The 21,762-nt window shown below is 44.0% G+C and overlaps 1 protein-coding gene across 1 annotated transcript in view; it reads right to left on the bottom strand.

Moving 5' to 3' along the window:
• SCFD2 (sec1 family domain containing 2) overlaps positions 1-21,762 on the bottom strand; it is a 432,834-nt gene that overhangs the window by 22,122 nt on the left and 388,950 nt on the right. Inside the window, exons 6-7 of the mRNA XM_035004995.1 lie at positions 12,166-12,311; positions 336-470 (exon numbers count right to left, since the gene is read on the bottom strand). Coding sequence (XP_034860886.1) covers positions 336-470; positions 12,166-12,311 — 281 coding nt within the window. The remainder of the gene's footprint in view (positions 1-335; positions 471-12,165; positions 12,312-21,762) is intronic.

Here is a 21,762-nt window from a genome sequence, read left to right as displayed (position 1 = left end):
ATCATTAAGACCTACGAATAGTATATGGATTAAATGAAAATGTGGGCCAAGGAGGAGAAAAGTTTTCATTCACACTATCCTAGGGGGCTTGTATCCTCACATATCAATTGAAAAAAGACCATAGCGCTTAGGTCAAAAGAAGCTAGAATATCAGAAGGCTGGAAGGTCGGGCTGCTTATAACCGAAGTTAAATAAAGATTGCACCTGATTTCAGAAGAGCCAAAATACTGGATGTTATCCTATATGGTCCTCCCCAGGGTGAATGGGGTGTCAGCATTTTCATGCCCAGCACAGACATCGGTACAATCAGGATTACCTCTTCATGGTTACTTTACCTTCATAAACATGCTGAATCCAGTTTTAAGGAGATCAGTGAGGCCTGAAGACATGTGTTCAATATCCACTGGATCTGGCCTCTCAGGATTAAATATTTCTTCCACAACCTGCTTCAACAATGGCTTATAGGATGCCTGGAAAGACAAAATATTGTGCTGTAAGTTAAAGGGTTTGTTTGGTTTGTCTGGAGAGACGATAGCTTTATCTGCACCAAATGAAGCAAAACAAGTTTATTTTGACACTGAGCAATAGCTATGATTTTGTGTGTATGAAAAGGCAACTATAACAACATTGGTTTTTGGGGTAAATTTCACCCTAATACCCTAATGCTATTTTTGTTCTTATCCCCTTCTACCAGCAAATATCTCTTACTGGAGCTGTAATCCTAGTAGGACTACTTTTTAAAATCTGGGTTTAAAGTGACAATTTTTTGTATATGAAGAATACTGGAAAGCAAAGTATTGTCATTTGCGACAGGCATGAAGAAGCTCTCCAGTTTTCCTGAACGTTCTTAGAATTATGCTTCCCTCTACTAGCAACTGGAATGTTTCCATACGATGTACCGTCACGATCCAAGCCTAAAGCAATCCCTTCTTCCTCTATAGAGCTCAACTCCAAGTAGGACTTGGCCAGAAAACAAAGCAAAGATGCCAAACAGGAATCTGACCAAGGTCAGGGCTTAGAAAAAGCAGGCCACATGGTACCATAAGAATTCCAGGAGAATGAAGTTGATATCGATTTGTTACAGCTCCCACAGTGTGAAAAACGATGCATCTATGCATGTTCAGATAATATGTGGAGGCAGCTTTTTCTGACCAGTGTACTTTCTGGCATGTTCCCCACTCCTCTTGCCTTGTTCTCCTTCCTACCAAGCTCTTCCTCCTCCTCTGCTCTTCCCTCCCCACAAGCTGACCACCTTCCTCCCAGGTCTCTGGCTGTCTCCTCTCTCCAGTCCCACAGGGCACCTGAGTTTGGAGCATGAATGCAGAGAGAAGAAGGAATGTCTCCTCTCCACACACTCTGGTGATTATTACAGCCTCGGAAAAGCCAGGTTCCAACAGAGTCCTGCCCAGATGTTTTGAACTCTTTGGCTCTTGTCACTGGCCAAATCTGTGACCTGCCTGCTATTTCAATAACCTGTTGAGGCTATTGGGTGAACTGACTTCATGTCTGCCTTCATCTTACATTCATCTTACAAAAATGACATCATACAGTCATTTTTTTAGTCTTTACTCCAACTTTCTTACTTAAAATATTTTAGAAATAAAGCAGGGTATAAACCATCAAAATAATAAACACTTATTTAGGGGTGCCTGGCTGTCTCAGTCGGTAGAGCATGTGGCTCTTAATCTTGGGGTTGTAGGTTCGAGACCCATGTTGCGTGTAGAGATCGCTTAAAAATAAAATCTTAGAAAAACACAATTATTTAGCTAGAATGTCACATGCATTTATCAGGGATAAAATGCAGGGAGAAAGAGCAACTGTTCAGCTGAGGGGTGCAGCCTTCGTGTTTATTAGTCCAACCGACTACTGCATACCCAGAGATCTCACAGGTAAATACGCATGGAAGGTAGAGCACTGAGCAGGAATACCATTAAGACAGAAATTAAAACAAAACAAAAACAAAAACAAAAAACAAAGCAAACACTATGATTCAACCTTCCCCATTCTAAAGCTATATTAAGACAGATTTTAAAAATTTATCATACAGGCATAAATGGAGAGGTCTGAAAACATGCACTTTTGATGAGGCCGTGGGGAAACAGACACTCTTATATATTGCTGGTGGGCGTGCAAATTGTTGCAATCAGCGTGGAGAGCAATTGGGCAGCACCTATCACAATTACAAGTGCGTTTGACCTGGCGATTCCGCCTCTAGGAATTTATCCTATAAATATGTTGACATATGCAAATGAGACCTATAAAAGGCTGCTTATTGTTTGAAATAGCAGAAGACTGGAAAAAACTCAAGTGCCCATCAGAAGGAGCAGATTAATAAATGGGATACAGCCACAGGAAGAAATGGCACAGAAGCCAATAGAGAAGCTCTTGTGTTGATCTGGCAAAAAGCAGGATAAAGTGTGGGTGGAAACAGCAAGGTGAGGAACAGTGTGTGTGCTGGGCTGGCATTTATGTAAAATGTGTCACCGGGGATTTGGAAGTTTGTATCTGCTGAAATGTACAAAAGATCCCATTGTGATGGGATTTACAGAGGCTGCCAAGAGCAGAGATCCTGGAGTGGAGAGCAGGACAAGGGACAAGGGTGGGGGAAGACTTTTCAATATATAGCTTTTCCAAAAACAGTTAAAATACCACTACAAACAGCAAGAATGATCTGTTTTTTTTTTTTATTTTTACTTGCTAAAAATTAACAAATTATTTATGCACAGAAGAGACTGAAATGAAACACACCAGAATGTTAATTAGGGCTATCTCTAGATTCTGGGAGTAAGGGACATTATTTTTTTCTTTTTCCAAATGTTCTAAAGTTCACAGGTATACTTCTGGAATCTTAATATAATCCAATAAATATTTTCAATGTTAAAGAAAAATGAGGTCATGGAATGGTCTCTGAATTTTGCACATCATCTCTCTGAGTAAACTGTCTCGAGAGCCCTTCTGTCACCTCAGCCTTTCTGGACATTGACTCTCAACTTAAACTTTAATCTCTTTAAACTCTTCCCCAAACAGAAATCCTTTGACCAATATTCTGCTAACTTATCAGCATTTCATCAGTATTCATCAGCTTCTTCCTTAGTAATAGTATCTAGCTTTTAGCAGGCACATTATCCACCGGCTAAAAGATTTGATTCTCCAGTCTCCCTTGCAGCCAGGCACAGCTGCGTAACTAAGTTCTGGACAATGAGATGGAAGCAGGAGGGTAGTGGGACTTGCAAATGCTCTTTTTTCAAAAGGGAAGGGGCTGCTCTTTCCCTTTCTCTGTTCTGCTGCTTGGAACATGAAAGTGGTGCCCAAAGCGCTGCAGCAGCGGTGGAAAACAGGGCTATTCCTTAGAGATGCTGGAGCTGAGAGCTGGAAGCAACGTTGGCCGGTGATGGCTGGTGGGGCTGCCAGAACCCTAACCCGGACAGACTAAAGCCACCTACTTGACATGCCAATACAAACCCTCCTACGTTTAAACCTTTAGCTCTCGGATCTTTGTGACTTGCAACTGAATGAAATTCTAACTGATACGAAGTGCAAAGGGAAGATAAAGAAATTGGAGTGCTGCTTGGCTCAGCCGGTTGAGCATCCAACTCTCCATCTCAGCTCAGGTCTTGATCTCAGGATTGTCGTGAGTTCACGCCCTGTGTTGGGCTCCATGTTGGCCATGGAGCTATGTTAAGTAAGTAAGTAAGTAAGTTAATAAATAAATAAATAAATAAAGGACCATGCCTTCCTTCCAGGAGCTTACATTTGTTTATTTTATTAGCCTATATGCAGTTATATAGAATAACTTGAAGCAGAACCCCAGAGAAATACACTTAGGCTGTCATGGTTAAGAGAGGGGAGAGTATGTCCCCCAACCTACAAAAAACACAAGCCTGTTGCTCTCTGAAGAATGCACTTCCTGCAAGGAGGGAGAGTGGTGATGGTAAAAGGAGCTCAGACACAGGAAAAGTCTGTCATCCAGTTAAAATGCTAGACTAAGTACCTCCTCTGTGCAGGGAGCCGTGGGCCGGGGGTGATGGTTCTCTCCAGTGCAGTCCGGGGGCCCAGGGGAAAGAAGGAAGTGTGGAGGGACTGGGGATCTTGTCCTCTCCCCTGCTCCACTTTCAGCTAAGCTCTGGGCAACAAAGTACCCAGGACAAAATACCCACTGAGCTGGGGTTCCCCTTGGGGGTGAGCAAGATTTGGAAGGGCTAGTCCCTTAATAGGTTCATTCTTGGGATTTTGTGATCCTTGTATACCATTGGGGAAGGTTGTAAATCTTTTTTATTTTATTTTTTTAAGTATGTAGGTAACATTTATTTAGAGTGGGGAAAGAAATTACAACTTCAATTCAGAAAGTAACAGAGAACAAACACATCACGTAATCCAGAATAATAACATAAATGCTTTCATTAATTAACTGCCTGACGTAGCCCCATGATACTCATTTCTTAGGTTTCTTGGCTGCATTCTCTCTGATTATCTTTTCGTTTGACAGCAATTTAGAAAGTCATTTCCTATAGAGATGTGATAGTGATTAAGCTATTGTCTCTCAACTCCAAGCCCTGTCTTCTGTACTTAGTTCTGCGACGCTAGCCTGCCGCTCTGCAAACCACATTTGTGCTCTGCCATCTAGACCTGGCAGATTCTGCCAACAGGGGGCACTAGAGGGCTAGTGGAGGCAGGAAGCGCCAGCGAGACCGTGCTCTTCCCTGTTTATTTGCTGTTCCCACCAGCATCACCCCAGCAATGGCTCCTCACTACTGGACGCCGTGCCCTCTCTCGACTTCTAAGTCATAGGATCCAATAAATTACCTTCCTTGCTTAAGCCAGTTTGAGCTTTTTTCTTTTATTTTCTGTTTTTACTTGTAATCGGAAGCACACTAAACTACATATTTTACTGAAGAGACATCAATAGGTTTTCCCACTTAAACATATAGAAGAAGACCTCTAATTCTTTACTAAAACAGCGAAGCACAGAACGACGAAATAACATTGTCCATTTAAAGAGCACAATTTGGGAAAGACTTTCTCAGGCATAAAAGCAGCACTGTGGCCTCATGACTTCTTCGAAAACACATTTCTTACTTTTTCCAATGACGGTTTTTAATGATGAGAATCTTTGGCTCCTTCCTCTCAGCCACTTAGGTTGCATTGCTTTGTGTCCCAAATCATGTCACTGAAATCTGATTGGAATGCTCGGCTTCAGCAATAGCTTCTTAGATGAGAAAACTCTGACTGTCATGGAATTTTCTATTTAGCCAGAAGCCACCCACTTCTCAGCAAAGGACCACATAGACGGTGGTGATCGGGGAGGCAGATGTCTTCCCCTAAGGCTCTGCTCAAAGTTCTCCTCATTTGTTAGGGAGGGCTGGAGGGGAGATCAGTTGTGTGGTTTGCTCCAACATTAAGAGAGTTGGGCAGAGTAATTTAATTTTCCTATTCAAACATTTTCTGTCAGTTCACCTTTGGGGGGTGGGGGGGAGGAATAAAAAAACACAGACAAATTTGTTCTTTCCTTTTCCTGCTGGCCATTTATTTCTTGCTTATATCACAGCCGGTGTGTGCAGACACTAGGGGGTCTCTGCCCCACACAACTGCCCAGGTACCCAGGCTCCTTCTATCGAGTGGCTCCCCCATTCCCAGGGCACTGGAATCCCACGCGGGAGCTTCGCATCTCATCAGCGAGCATGCAGGATTTCCAGAGAGACTTTATGGGCTCAGCCTGAAAGAGATCTGTATCACTTCTACCCACTGTTCATCGGCCAGACTTAGCCACAAACCTAATTTACTCACCAGGGAATCTGGAAATTGTGGTCTAACTGTACCGAGGAGGAAAAGGAAATGGACTTCAGGGAACATATAGCTTTGTCTCTGCCACACACACACACATCATAAAGTCGGTATTGAAACATTAATATAACTGGCAAGTTGCATGTTATAGGCAAAGGATTATTAAACCCTTTCCCCCTCTTCTGCATAAGAATTTGACCTTTGGTTAACTTTCTAGCTCTGTTTCCCTGGAAACCTGATAAGAGAAGAATGTCGAACTGTAGCCAGGCAAGATGGCTTACGATAAAAATGACCCCTGCTTAGTAAATTGCGTTAGACTGGAGAGAGCTCGGAATTTTTTATTTATTTGACAGAGAGAGACACAGCGAGAGAGGGAACCCAAGCAGGGGGAGTGGGAGAGGGAGAAGCAGGCCTCCTGTTGAGCAGGGACCCCGATTCGGGACTCGATCCCAGGACTCCAGGATCATGACCAGAGCCGAAGGCAGACGCTTAACGACTGAGCCACCCAGGTGCCCCTAGAGCTCAAAATATTGGCCAGAGAGCCAGAGCTTTGGGCTTCTCTGAGCACGATGACTCTCGTGTAACTGGGCATGTCCCTTGGAGGAGCGCTGGGAGCTATGTCCGTGGAACTGTTCAGAGAAACTGGCTCCTAGAGGATGTGAAGTTTTTAAGCCAGGAGACTCCTGCCCACCGCCCCCGCCCCCCGAAGTGAGTCTAGTTCCCTCACTTCTGAGCTGTTACCTTGGGACCAAACCGAGTAGCTCCTGGGTTACAAGGGCTACCCCAGGGAAGAAACACGCCTGCGGTTCCCTCATGGCTAGCGATGTTCCTGTCCCAGGCCGACTGGCGCCAAGTGCGGGCTTTGACCCCATAGCGGACTAATCCATTAGGCACAGAAGGCACAGTGCCCAGAGCCCACAAGACTTTTAGGGGCCCATGGAAATGCATTAGTTTAAAATCAGAAGGGAAAAAAAATGAACTTTTAGGTCAAAGATAATGTTTTGATATATAATATTGTCTCTGTACCAATGCAATTGTACAATATAATTTTTAATTTTTTTATTTATAGAGGAAGAGGTCCATAAAGGCAAAAGTGAGTAGGACTATGAAAACCATCATGTGGCCCTTTATGACAGTTTCATGAGGATAGCCTGAAGGTTTGGTAGAGCCTAGTGAGATCCCTGATTGGCATTAAATATGAAAAAGTTGACATTTCAAAAAAATGATCTTATACCAGAAACTTTCTCTTTTTACTTTAAATGGCCAGTATCTCTTCCAGAACAAACTAGATTTTTAAAAACACTATATTTAATCAAAATATGAAGAAGAAAATATTTGTGTCTCTGTCTCCAGTTACTCTTTTGTGGTGGATATAATGTGTGAGGAGGTCTAGAACATTCTTTTATTGACCTGATTCTAGCTCTTGAACAAAGCCATTGAGTATAGCAGTAGTTTCTGACATTATACATAAGTCAGAGACAATTTCTAGAAACCAGTCTAAACTCCAACATCTTCCTGAATTTGGCGCACCTTTAAGATGGTCCTAGATAATCAGTTTCCAAGAAAACCTGACCTACGTCCCCATCACTCAGCGTTGCTGCCCTTGGCTTTGTTGACTGGTGTTGGTGCAGCCATGGGCCATCTCAGTCCTATTACTGAAGATGCTTATTCCTTCTCTGCAAAATTGATCTAATACTCTTGTAGAGAGAGTATTCATTTTGTCTCAATCCATGACTGTACAGAAAAACATCTGTTCAAAACTGCTGATGGCTTTGGCTGTTCCATGGCTCATTTATTTTTATTTTTTGCTTTACTATCACGGGTTTTTTTCCCCTTTCATCTTCTTAAAGGAAATGGTTTGCTCTGCAGATTAAAAAGTGGTTCATTTGCCTATCTGTTCATCCATCTATCCATCCAACCAGCCATCCTTCCTTCAAACCAGAAGCAGATTACTTTGTAAAATTTTGAGTGTAGTCCCTTCAACTTCAGTATGAAAAAAAACCTAAGCCCAAAGCAATTTACTAATTTGCTTGAGATTCACACAGGCAGTTAGAAGTGGACTACAGGACAGAGCCAAGTCTCCTGGTTAGTCTCCAGTTCAGTCCCATCTTGTGTTGCTTCTTTCCAAAAGGGCACTAGCAGGTCTGGAGTGAGGAAGATAGAATCAGGAGGAAGAAGAAGAAGAGAGCTCAGCACTTGGAAAAGAACAGCCAGGGCTGGGGATTGTTGACAAAGAGATGGGGCCTACAGACTGTTCAGAGAGCCATATTTCACCAGGCACCAGATGAATTAGGCCTCCTTGGGCACCGCTGGTTCCAAATACTCTTGTTGAGCCTGCCAGAGGCACAAAAGACAGTACGCATCTGTGGAAAGTTTTCTCCAGCCCAGCACTTTGAGACTTCTGCCAAAGCAAGTCAGGCAAGAGTCATACAGTATTTTTTCTGAAAGGGCACAGAAGCTCTTTGCCCTGAGACATTGGCCTAATAGCCTCCTGATGCTGCCGCTGAGGAAGAGCGGCACATCAAACACTGTGGCGTTTAGGGAGGAGGTTACGCCTCCCATTAAACTAGAACATTCACAGCAAGAAACAAGAGCATAAGAAGACTTGCTGCACAGGCAAAACTGGGGGCTCAGGTTTCCACTCAACAGAGTCTATGAACAAACACAACCTTTCCAAACCAACGGGCGTCAGTAATAAGCCCTTACCAATAGTTCCGTCGCTTGAGAATGACCCCCCTTCTATGAGGCCCATCTCCTAGCAAAGGAAAAGGTGAAATGCTACAAAAGAGGCCTATTTTGCTCTTCACTGCAACTGTTACAGCAAATGCTTACATAGTGCTGTCTTTGTCAGCTCCTGTCCTTTGCATGTATCAACTCACCTGTCTTTGAGCATCTTTATGAGGGAGGTATTATTATTATTAGCTCCTTCGTACAGTGGAGGAACTAGGCACAGAGAGGTGAAGTCACCTGCTTAAGGCCACACAGTTGGTAGGGCTCTGGACCTATGAACTCAATGCTGCTATGCTGGGCTATGAACCCACATGCTGCTGCTAACCTCTGTCTCACTAATTAAGAGCATAAGAAATGCCACTGTGGATAAGACTCACAGTCCAGAATCCTTTCATGCATCCATCCATCCATCCATGCATCCATCCATCCATCCATCCATTCACCTGCCCACCCACCCACTAGGAGGCAAGCACTGAGCTAGGCTCTGCAGATACACCATGGTGAACAAACATGGATGCCGTGTCCGGCATTGGTAGTATGTTCTGCAAGTCAAGAGCTTCAGTGGCGGCCTCATGATCCCCATCATGCCCACTCTCCTGGCTGCAGTAGGGCTGTTTCCCTTGGAGGGCCAGGTGTGTGGTGATTTTTTGGGATCATTTCTGGAGAAGCAGTCTAGATCCCACCCCTCCAGCTCTTCCAGAGACTTTATATGTACTCAATGTCTTGTATGAAATCATGTTCTCCTTGACATGAAGAGAGTGATGTTTGCTTTCTGGGCTGTGGCTGACACACTTTCTCAAACGGCTAAAGGATGGAGGTTAAAGAAGAGGTGCCTCAAGTGCTAGCATGGGTGAAAGGAGTGGTTCTGAGAGGCAGCCTGTGCTCCGGAGTAGGAGAGAGGGGTGCCAGAAGGGCACATGGGGCAGGTAGGGGCCCCAGGATCCAGAGGAGAGAGCCTAAATTTGTAGCACTGGTCAGAGCTGGAACAGGAATCTGGAGCTGGACCACGTCTAGTGCTTTCCTGGGTATCGCAGCGAGCCCAGAACATCTCAACTAGACGCTGTGTAGAAACAGCACGGAGCTAGATAGAAAGCACACTCTCCGAGCCCCCCACCTTCATGCCCCGCCAGAGCCTCAGGGCTGAGGACCAAGTTGGGAGAAGAGATGGACAGAAAGTTGCCCAGTCAAGGCCCACAGTTGGACTCTGAATCTAGTCTCGACATTTGCTTTTTTCTCATTATACATACTTTGCATGCCCTCAAATTCTCTGATATATAATAAAAATATATGTATTGCATTCAAGATGCCCCCAACAAATATTCATTAAGCACGCACTATATAGAAAATGCCACTCTACACACTGAGGATATGGCAGTGAATAAACCAGATCAAAATTCCTGTCCTCACTGGGCTTACATCTACGATTGAAAACTTTAAATTCAAAAATTATCAAAAAACCCAAACAGGTAAAAATCACTGATAATCCCATCAAAAACTCTTTCTCTAGCCACATAAAGCAGGAAGTCAGAGTTCCTCCTTGTCCATCCAACCCTGCACACCCCCTACAAGGCAGCCATTATAAAGTTTTCCTTAATTTTTAAAGACTTATTAAATATACATACCCATATGTTTTTTATTTTTTTATTTTCCAAACAAAAATAGAAAAATGCTTGACAGAATGATCTACATTTCTTTTTTCCACCTAACAGATCATAAACCTCTGTTTTAGTCTGAGTTCTCCAAGAAGCAGAGCCTGAGCCAAGGATTCACATAGAGTCCTGCTAAGCACGCTTGGAGTTGTCTCATTCATTTTAATGGCTGCACAACATTTCAGAGCAAGTGTCTGTATCATTATTTACTAAATCCCCTTCAGATACACACATACTCCCCACCTTGCCCCTACTTCCTGCTCACTGGCATTTAGGATTTTCAGTTAATGGGTCGATGTCATTGACTCACTGTAAGAGAGTATATACAACAAAGGAAAAGTTCATTTTCTGAAGGCAATGGCTGCAGGACAGGGTTCCGAGGTCTGGAGAAATGACAGTGTTGGCAGCAGGGAGATTAAGTCTAGGAAATTTATCACTGTCCTAATTATGCCCAAGATTTATGGCTAATGCATGTTTATGTGAATTTGGCTAAATTGGTCACAATGATAATCATAAAACTGAAAAGAGCTTATTAACTTAGTGGTTTCTTTGCATTTTGCCAACTATAGCAGCCACTTGCTTCTTGACATTCTTTGGTCTAAATCTCATCATAAATCACCAGTTCTATGTCTTCTAGACTTAGTCCATACTGCTGTATTTAAGACTGGTGATTTCTTTAATGGCCAAACTACATTCGATGAATGATCTGAGTGACTTTATCTGTATTTCGTGGTGGTGGCGTTCTCAGGTCATTGAACAAAGGATGGGAATTTATGTTACTAAGTTGAGAGCCAGCTTCCAAAGCTTCTTTCATATGTTGGTGGGTGATTTCAGATGCCCATCAGCACCATCAATCAGTACTTCTAGAGCCTCCATGAAATCCATGGTATAGCGGGGAGGAAGTTTCGCAGTGGCAGCAAAAACCTGGCATCTGGCCTTGGCCACCTGTGGGTCTGTGGCAAGTCATGTGGCCTTCCTGGCTTACTTCTTGTGAGGATCAAAGGACAAGCCCAATGGGGGAGCACTCTTCAAGTATCAGCTACTGTAAGAATATACGGGAGGAAGAGTCTGGATCTGGCTAGGCTACTATCGCAGATAACCTTAGCTCTCGTCTATATGCTCACCTTAAAGGGTCAGCAACCTGATGCTGAACCCCTCGCTAGGGCAGAGTCCCCACTAACAGCACATTCAGCTCCCCAAGCAGCCGTAGCAAACAGAGTGGATTTTACTGAGATTTCATGGGGAGATGAAGGAGAAGATGCTTGCACACACTCCACGAATGATTTTTCCCGTCAGAAACATCTGTTCTTCCTTCAAAGCTATCTTTGGCCACCAGGAACCTTAGTTGTGTCTCCATCCTTGTCCAACAGAGACTGCCCAGCCTCAATGACTCCAGCCTCTCTTCACTCCTTAAGCTTCCCTTTGGGTCTCTCTGGGGTCCCTCCCTCACTGAGCTTGTAATCTTGGATTCTCATACCATCTTCCTACTCACTGTTCAAAACACCCTTCTGAAGTTCCCGCACTGCCCTTAGGAAGTGGTGGGGGAATGTTAAATAACAAAGGTTTTGTTGTCACAAACTTCTTTTTTCCTTGCCATAGTATTATTAGGTAATTTTGTTCTATTGTTCAGAATGTTTAGGGAGTGCTTCGATCTAGAAGCTTGGGAATCACAGAAGGCCACAGCCCCTCCCCTGCACCCATAGTAACTAGGGCCCAACGAAGTAAAGGGACTTTTGCCTAAGGTTACCGAACATGTGACAGCTGTAGAGCATGGCTGGCCCCCAATCCGGTGCTCATCTCCCTGTATCAAGCCTATAAGTGCAAACGAATCAAGAGGCTTTCACATTCAGGGGAACCCAGAACTCTGAACTGGAAGGGTGCTTGGAGTTCATCTAGAACAAATCCTTCGTTTTAGAGAGGCTAAGATGGAAATTGCCTTTTGCGGTCTCTGAATCCTAAAAATACAACACAGATTAGATGGTTACTTTAAAACATATGTACTTGCCTGGTGGGTATGATTTCCAGGAACATATACAGACTTAAACTGTTTCATGAGATTCCGAGCTCCAGCGATATCCCGAAGCGAGGCGAAGAGCTCATCTGCAGCAATTTTGGATTTGTGAAATGTCAGCTTAATTGAAGAGTCACAGCCTGAAACAATCCAGAGAGATTTTCTTGAGTGAACACATCCTTAAATTAGGCTTTAATCATGACGGCTTGAGCTCGATGTAACGCAGTTGGATTTTTTTTTTTTTAACCCTATTTTGCCCCTGTTGTTCCCCAACTGGGTGGTTTTAATCCTCCACGAGCAATGAAACATACCAAGTGTAAATGCCTTTGACAGAAGTAGAACTCAGAATTGCCTGGGATGGCAGCCACTGGCTTCAGTCCCCACACTATAGAAGCTTCACAGAAAGAAAGCTCCCCAGGGTCTGCTATCCTCAGAACATAGCTGTGGGAAAATAGAGAGAGACACAAAGAAAAGTACCAGAGAGTGCTGTGATGAACCTCTCTTGCTCGAATCCTACCAACAGTTTCCGGAAAATAGAAGACCAAGACTGAGAGATGATAGAACTGCTCCGGGAACAGATCTTACTGGGATGGGCATCTGTCTAATGTTCTCACAAAGCATATGGTGCCTTTCAAAAGGCAGCCATTCAAAGCTGGTAACACACAAAGAGGACCTAATAAGAAGACTATTCTCGGCAATGATTCTATTTTTCTTTGACACTTATAATAGCTGGATTTCTTCTCTATCTTGTTAGAAGCCTATTCAAAAGAGAAATGATCATGGGTAAGTCAGAAGTTTAAAAAACAAAGTTCCAAGATAAGTTTTTTGGCGGTCTCAAATACTCAGATACGTTAACTCATTCATCCGCAGGGCACCCTTTTGAGATAGGAGCTATTATCTTCCGCATTTTAAGGATGCAGGAAGCAAGGTACAGAGTGGTTGGGTAATACGCCTGTGAGCAGACCCTGGCAGTGCTCTGCCCATATCTGCTCAGTCACCCTGGACATCACTGTAGGTTTGCGGAACAGTTCTTGTGTACTCTGCTTCCTACCTCAAGTACCTGCATGCCTATCTTTCTATTTGCCTCTGTGTTTCTGTCTCTGTCTCTCTTCTTGTCTGTGGGCTTCCTCTGGTTGTAGAAGCATGCTTGGCCTTTGTGTGGGGCAGGCTGGAAATCCTAGGAAGTCAGCATTCATTGGAACAACCCAGATTTCTCATTCCCTGGGGGAACAATTCCAAACTGTGGTCTCCAAAGCCTTTGCTCAGTCCCAGAAGGATGGAGCCCCAGTTGCCCACAAAGATAACTCACTCACTAATGTCCCTTTATTGGCTTTCCTTCCTTCCCTGGCCCACTTCCCTATTTCCTGACTATGCTGCCCGAAATATCTTTCCAAATACAATACTTGCATCCAAATCCCTGTCACTGGACACCAGAACTTCCACAGGTGTTCAAACACACACAGCCTGGATCCTTTTTTGGGAGCCTGTATTCTTTTTTGGGAACAGCTTTATTGAGATGTAATTCATATACCATACAAATTAAATACCGTACGGTTAAAGTGTACAGTCCAATAGCTATTAGTATATTCACATAGTTGTATGACCATCACCACAATCCATTTTATAATATTTTTATCACCTCAATAAGAAACTCCATACTTGTGAACTTGTCACTCCCTTTTTCCATCCTCCTCCTTGTCCCTGGCACCACCAATCTGCTTTCTGTCTCTATGGATTTACCATTTCTGGACATTTCATATAAATGGACCCATAGGACATAGGATCTTTTGGGACTGGCTTCTTTTACTTAGCATAATGTTTTCAAGGTTCATCCAAGTTGTAGTATACATCACTACTTCATTTCTTTTCACTGCTGACTAATATTCACTGTATGAATATACCACATTTTATAGTTGCGTTCATCAGTTGATGGGCATTAGGGTTATTTTCACATTTTGGCTATTATGAATAATGCTGCTAGTTTTATGAATTTTTGTGTAGACATACATTTTCATTTCTCTTGGATATATATCTGGGAGTAGAATTGTTGCCATAGAGTTGGCAACTCTGTGTTTAACCCTTCGAGGAACTGCCAGGCTGTTCTCCAGCGTGACCCCACCATTTGACGCTCTTCCCAGCAGTGTAAGAGGGTTGCGATTTTTCCGCATCCTTAACAATGCTCGTTATTACCCTTCTTGATTGATCCTAGTGGGTGTGAAGTGAGGAGAGGCTTGTTGATTTTGACAGGGAGAAATTGTTTTTAGGGAGTAGAGGTAGATCCAAACAAGCTTAAACTAAAATGGAATGTATCTAAAGTATATAGGGACATCCAAAGGAGCCTGACTGTAGCAGACACAGCCAGGTGGCATGTGAGTACTTGAACTTGTACCCTTAATTACTGTGGAACATTATATTATAATTACTCTTAAAGGGAGGGCAAAATTCTGAACTGCCTTTACCTACAACACATCTGACACTGAATGTGTGGGTCTTTTCCCCACACCAATCGATTCTCTAATTCTCTGGGCACCAACTGAGTGTCCTACAATTCAGTTCAATTTTGACACTAACTACACAGCATTAGCACAGACCCCGCAGTTTAAGGGTTCAGGCCCATTTCAAATGTCAGTTGCAAGTCCCAGATGGCCACCTGCTCTCCTGACAGATCGGCTCCCAACTGAGGGTTCCCGTGACGCCTTCCTCAGGTTCAGTAATTTGCTAGAACAGCTCACAGAACTCAGGAAACTACCTCCTTTGCCACAGAATTTTCCCTCCTATTGCCAGTTCATTACAAGGGATACAACTCGGGCACGGTCAGATGGAAGAGAGGCACAGTGAATGTTAAGGGGAAGGAGCTTGGAGCTTCCATGCTCCCTTCAGGCGTTCTACCTTTCCAGCACTTTGATGTGTTCTCTAACCCAGAAGCTCTTCCAAGCCTATTATTTAAGGGTTTTTATGGAGGTTTCATTACATAGGCATGATTGATTCAATTACTGGCCATTGGTGATTAACCCAATTTCTAGCCCCTCTCCCTTCCCTGGAGGTTGGGGGGGTGGAGCTGAAAACTCCAACTCTCTAAACATGCCCTTGTTTTTCTGGCAACCAGCCCTCCATCCTGAAGCTGGTAGGGGCCCCAACCACTAGTCATCCCACTAGCATACAAGTCACTTCTGTCACTCTGGTAGTAGCTGTGTGACAGGGACCGGGGACAAAGACCAATATGTATATTTCTCATCGTATCATAAAAATTCCCTGACTAGTCTTTAACTCCTGGTTTCCAGAAATATCCAACTCGTGTCATTAAAAAGAAAAAAATCAGTGTGGTCAAGCACGGGGAGAGGAAGCCTCCATGTTCAGTGAACTGTGGTGAGGGGAGGGAAGAGGTGGAGGGAAGTCAGGAGATCATGCGAACTCCCCAGAATTCCATGTCAAGCTTTGTGGAAAGGAGAAAGTGTCATTTTCAGAGGAGCATGTCCATAATTGCCTCCTGATTCTTACGGAGGCTCATAACCAAAAAGAGTTAAGATCCACAGGTACAGGGCATGTGTTGATATCACACCATGCTTACCCTTGGCATTGCAGCCCTAGCTCAGACAGACCAGCTTGCGCTTTAGTCAATAATCAACCAGGAGAAACCCTGGAAGGTTATGGCTTCTCACTCATTCATATAAGCTTCTTTCCTTAAACTCTCAGCCTGAGCCATTTAAAATATGGGAAATCATACCAATTATATGTAAGTGTTGGACATTCTGTACTAGTCTTTCAAGTAAAAAAAGGCATGAAAATAAGAAGACATCGCTTTTCCTAATACCATGCACAATGTTTCAATTCCTCTAAAACACGATTCAGCTAATAGGCTAAATTTTTTTTTTTTTTTTTTGAGAGAGCGTGTGTGTGAGCACATAAGCAGTGTGGGGGGGTTGGGCAGAGGGAGAGAGAGAATCTTTTTTTTTTCTTAAAGACTTACTTATTTGAGAGAGAGAGAGAGCGTGAGCTTGAGCAGGGGGAGGGACAAAGGGAGAGGAAGAGAGGGAATCTCAAGCAGACTCCCTGCTGAGCATGGAGCTGGAGGTGGGGCTTGATCTCAGGACCCTGAGATCATGACCTGAGCTGAAATCAAGAGTCAGCCGCCTAACTGATGAAGCCACCCAGGTGCCCCTAGGCTAAGTTTTTTATTTAAAGTAATTCATTTCTATCAAATAGAGAGATCCATCCAATCTTTCATATGGTCTCTTTTAATTTTTTGGAAAGTAACATGATGTTTATCCATTAGACTGAGTGGAATAGAATCATCTACTGGATTATAGATTACTGACAATTATAGATAATTCATGGAAATTGTGGATTGTACATTGAAATTAATGTGTAATTGCAGAGAGGTCAACTGTGGAGCAGACTGTTTGACAGAAACATTTACAGATTACTGATAAATTAAGCTCAAAGGAATCCAACAGAAAAATAAGGCTATCACATTGTTGGAAGGAAAATAAAAAGTCCTAAATTCGCAAATAAAGTAAAACTTTCCTGAAAAACAGTCAATTATTTTCATTGTTCAAATTAACTGCACATGAGCAACTTCTGTCCAAGGCATCAACTCTTTCCAACGTGGCTGGTATCCTCAAAGCAAGTGTTTCACAATGTGCATGTTTCTGGGACACCAGGCCGGTCTCTGAGCATTATTTGTATTTATATCAATCCTCACCAAAAGCAGGATTTACATTCACTTACCCAAAACCTGTAATGAAAGTTTCACTCACAGACACACACACACACACTTTTGAAATGTGGATCAGAGGACATAAGTGACTTGTGCAGGGTCACATCACCATCCCTGGCAAAGTCAGTGTCCAAATGTCCCGCTCATCACAGACCTGAGCTCCTCCATGTCCACCCCCGCCCACCATCCAGAATCCCCTCTGGGCATGCGGCCCATTCCAGATTCATGCTGCAGTCAATAGCTAAAGGTGATGCGGGCCCCAAAGCTCTGAAATGGGAGGAATTTTTTCTGCGACAAGAGCACCAGCTATAATCACTGAGCGCTCACTATGCCGTCACTACGCCAGGTGCTATGCTAAGAAGTGTGTACATCTCGGCCTACTGAATCTCCACAGTAACGCAATGATGGCATTGGGCTACTGATAGCATTCCCACTTTGCAGATGGGGAAACTGAGCCCTAGAGAAGTTAAGCAACACAGTGCCACTCAACTAATAAGCAGCAAAGCTAAGGGTCAAACCCTTGCAGTCTAACTCCAAAGGTGGTCCTGTTAGCCACTCTACTCTGTCGTCTTTCAAATGTGCTGAGACCACATATATAAAAGATCAATGAAACTCTTAATTCAGCCTTAATAGCTAAGAAATGCTTTTAAAATGGAGTGAGTAGCAAATGCCTTTCTTCTTGGGAAGACCTGTGCCTGTCCCTTGAGGTCGATGCTAACATTGCAGGTTTGCAGTCATACCCCAGGCCTGACTTTTGCAGTCACAGAAGGTGTGAGGTCTCCCAGCCTGGCTATATACCCTCCTTTGGATCTTTGCTCTGTAAGGCACTGTATTCAGTTACTTCTAATAAGCCCCTGACAGCCTGTTCCATTGAGCCAGCTTATGAGATAACAGTGTTTTGTAAGGGAACTCTTAAGTGTGCAATTCCAGTCAATTCTCATTTAATCCACTTAGTTAAATAGATAATGAACCAGAAGCTGATCCTAGCCTTTAGCCAAGCACGATCTGTGTACTTCAGTTGCCTACGTCTTGATAAGGGAGGCCCCCGGTCCCCCAGGGCACCCCTGTGTTCTTCTGAAATGGAGGATGACTCATACCCCTGCAATTTCTTTCTCTGGAGGCCTTGGCGATCTCTCGGGGAGGAGTCCAGTTACTCCTTAGAGCAACAAAATCGGCCTCTTGTGCCCGTGCGTCTCCTCCCTCTGCTGTCCTCTCCCCCGTCTCCACTTATCTGAAGTCCCTTACTTTAGCAGGGAGAGAGAGAACAGTGGTTTCCGTGGCTCTGTACGCAGCAGGGACCCATATTTCCAGCCACGACAAAGCGAAAACGGAGTAAGGCTGAAGAGCTAAGGGTCCTCCCGGGATGGCTGGAACGAAGCTGCATTCCCTACTGCAGTCGGCCTCGCTCTCTTCTGTTGTTTGCTCTCTCGGGGAGCAGGCTGGAATCCTTCGGGTGCTTGGGGAACCTTTTCAAAAGAACCTATTTTTCCTAAGTTTGGTTTTACTCCTTAGGAACTAAGGAAAATAAAGCATCTCCTATCAGGATGCTGCTGTGTCCAAGGCCTTTGTTTGGATTGGAGCTGAAGCAGCCCTCATCGGAGGCCTTCTGAAACACACACACACACACACACACACACACACACACACTCACTTGGGGGCGTGGCTAGAACAGGATTTGAAATGTTTCCCCATTTAGCAATATTATTCTCCTCCCAGGACAAAAGGCCCCTTGCATCTGATTGGGAAGAGCGAGGGTCAAAAAATACTTGAGCCTCGTCAAGAGGCTCTTTTCTCATCTGGACCCAAGTTATCCAAGGCTAGCCTCCTCATCCTTCTGTTGGCCTCCGAGTTTGGGAACATCAGGCCACTTCCTAGCTTGCGTCCTTGGCCCCCTGCCGCTCAGCAGAGCCCCAGAGCAGGGGTCTCCGCTCTGTGGGCTCCAGGGGCAGTGACAGAAAAGGTCAGCTGGGAGTGTGACTGGCCAGAAAGTACGGAGCTCTGGGAGGTCATGACCTCCCTCATCCATCCAGCAGGATGACATTGCCTTTTTCTCTCTCTCCAAACCATTGTTTCTAAACTAGGCTCTTTTCTCATGGCTCTCAATACATGTCTAGCAAATGAAAACAAAACCAAACAAAATAGAAAACCAAATAAACCTTAGCAAGTGCCGTCACATCTGAAATCTTTCAGGGAGGTTGCATATAAACCACCCTTGAGTAGGGCAGTCCTATAAGCTTGTAAGTACAACTATAATAGAACTCTTTTTTAAACATGCTGGGGACCCATAGGTGATTTTGAGTCCTTCAGAGAGAGGGATCATGAAAAATCAATCTCTCTCACACACATAATTTACATTATATGTTATATATTCATATATATGTATATATAATTTTGTTTAAAATTAAATCATAAATGTCCGTTTATTCACTAATCTTCAAGGGAAGGTCAAGGTCTTCTCTGTGAGTATTGTCTGCTGTTCTGAATAGAGTCCTCTCTTTTAAAAAACCCATGATGCGCCACGTACAATTTCCAACTTGAGTCCATTTCACATAGAACGAGAAGTTAAGGACATCTGTTGCACAATCTGAGAGCAGAATTCTTCTAGATTTTAACTTTTTTTTCCTTCAATCTTCTACAGTCACCTTGTTCACACCTAATCCAAAAGCGTTTTTAAAGTGACTCATCTTGGGGCGCCTGGGTGGCTCAGTTGGTTAAACCACTGCCTTCAGCTCAGGTCATGACTCCAGGGTCCTTGGATCTATCTATCTATCTATCCTCATGCAGGAAGCCTGCTTCTCCCTCTGCGTCAAATAAATAAATAAAATCTTTAAATATATATATATATTTTAAAGTGACTCACCTTGACTGAGTCTTAAAAGCATTCCATTTGGTTTTTACCGAAATGATCTTCTTTTTGAATTCATATGTCGTCAGAATGCGGGAACATTTCATTACAGTGTGCAACTTAGTAACAAGCACGACTGACATAGCAGGCTGATGACTCTTGGGAATCACACAAGGCAGCCAGGAAGAGCAGATGTGCCCTGCACGTGGAGATCGCCCAAGAGCCACGAGGGGTCGGGTGTTGGCATTAGTCCTTGTATTTTTTAGAGGGACTAAAGAATGTCAGTCATTCTGGTGAATAGGTCCATACATCAATTATACATATATTATTTGTATTCATTTTATTTATATTACAGCATCTATAAATCAAAAAAGTATATCTATAAAATTATTTCTGAGGTTCCATGTTTATACACAGGCACTGTATCTGTGTCATCAGTCTAATGCTTGATCACCTCATGGGACTTTTCAGTTCTTCACTATAAATTCATAAGCTGGGTTGTCGGCTCTAGCACCTACAGGGCTGATTGCCTCTTTCATTATAGAGTCCTGGATCCATACCACATGGCAGGGCCTTCTCAGCCGGTGTGGAGCTAATGGTGTAACTATGCTGGGAAGAGTGTGTTGGGGAGGCTGTCCTAACAGAGAAATTTGGAGTCAGAAATACCCAGGTGAGGCCACAGAGGGCCCAGAATAGGGCCCATGGAGGTTGACTATTTTCTGGAATCCTACCGTAAGCCTCCCCTCAGCCTCCCAGCCCCACGCTGATCGCATGGCCTCTCTGTTTCCTGAATCCTGCTCAAGGGCCTGGAATCTCCTAGCCTGTGGCCTAAGGTATGGTTCACATGGCACAGGAGGAAACGAGAGGAGGCTGGCAATCAGCTCCTGTGGGGGCAGGGGCTCTGCCTGGTCTACCGCCGAGCTCTAGCAAAGCATCTGGCTCAGAGAAGGCCCCACTACATATTTCCTAAGTGAGTGGGGGAAATAGAGAGGTGATAGGAAAAAAGAGAGTTGAATCAGGCCAAACGTGCTGTAAAGCAACAGCACTGATTCTTGAGGAGCTAATAAATGAACTCTGGAGGAAATTTCAAATAAAGAGCTCCCTGATGGTCTTGAGCAAATGCAGGCTACACACGTAAGTGGCTCAAGTCCCGAAAAGGCTACCTCAGAAGAGCCACCTCAATTGGCCACATAAATTCTGGACGTTGAACAAGCGAGACTAAACTCTACATGGTTTAGAGATACACCCAGAGGAGAGAAAACTGTTTTAAGAAGACCAAGAATGATAAATACAAACCTCAGAGAAGTGGTGACCTTGGGGGTGGGGGGTTTGGGGTAGGTGAGTAAGCAGGGGGGTGGGGTAGGTGAGTAAGCAGGGGCGTGGGTTCATGGGTGTTATTATATAATTATGCTTTATACCATCTATCATACAATCTTTTAAATGGATCCACTATCATCTTAAAAACTCTACCAAACAAAAACCAGTTGCACCACTTTTTCAGCCTCCAGCAAATTGGGTTTTTTAAAAACCGTTGACAAAAGGAAGAAGTGACAGCTGCGATCTTTGATCCTCAGGCAGGTTTAGGATGTGTCGTGGGCCGGGAAAGACTTGTACTGTCACGAGAGGATGTGACTGCCCAGGATTCTGGTCTGAGCACTGAGGCTCTCTCGTGAGAAAGCATGTGGTGGGGAAGTCTGCAGGAAGAAGAACTGTCCCGGAATATGCTTTGGAACTTGCATTTTTAATGGCAGGTGCAAGGTCAAGTTGTCAGTGAGGCCCAGAGAGCAGAATGCAGGCCGTGGGACACGGAGTCCTTGATGCTGATCGTAAAGGCTGCTGCAGGAAGGGCCAAGGAGGCAGCGAAACAGACAATCCTGGCTCATCGCTGAAACGAGGAACCGGCTCTGGCTATTTCGAAACATTCCCTCTGGGATGCCTCTGAAAACTCTCTCCAAGGCAGCTTTTCTGACTGCCCTCCCCACTATAAGCATAGTTTCTTGATCTTAAGATTATGTGATTCCGTAAGGGA

Source organism: Mirounga leonina, unplaced genomic scaffold (genome assembly GCF_011800145.1).
Source record: "Mirounga leonina isolate KUSES-001 unplaced genomic scaffold, KU_Mleo_1.0 Mir_129, whole genome shotgun sequence".
NCBI classification, from domain to species: domain Eukaryota; kingdom Metazoa; phylum Chordata; class Mammalia; order Carnivora; family Phocidae; genus Mirounga; species Mirounga leonina.
This window is presented reverse-complemented; position numbering and strand designations above follow the sequence as displayed.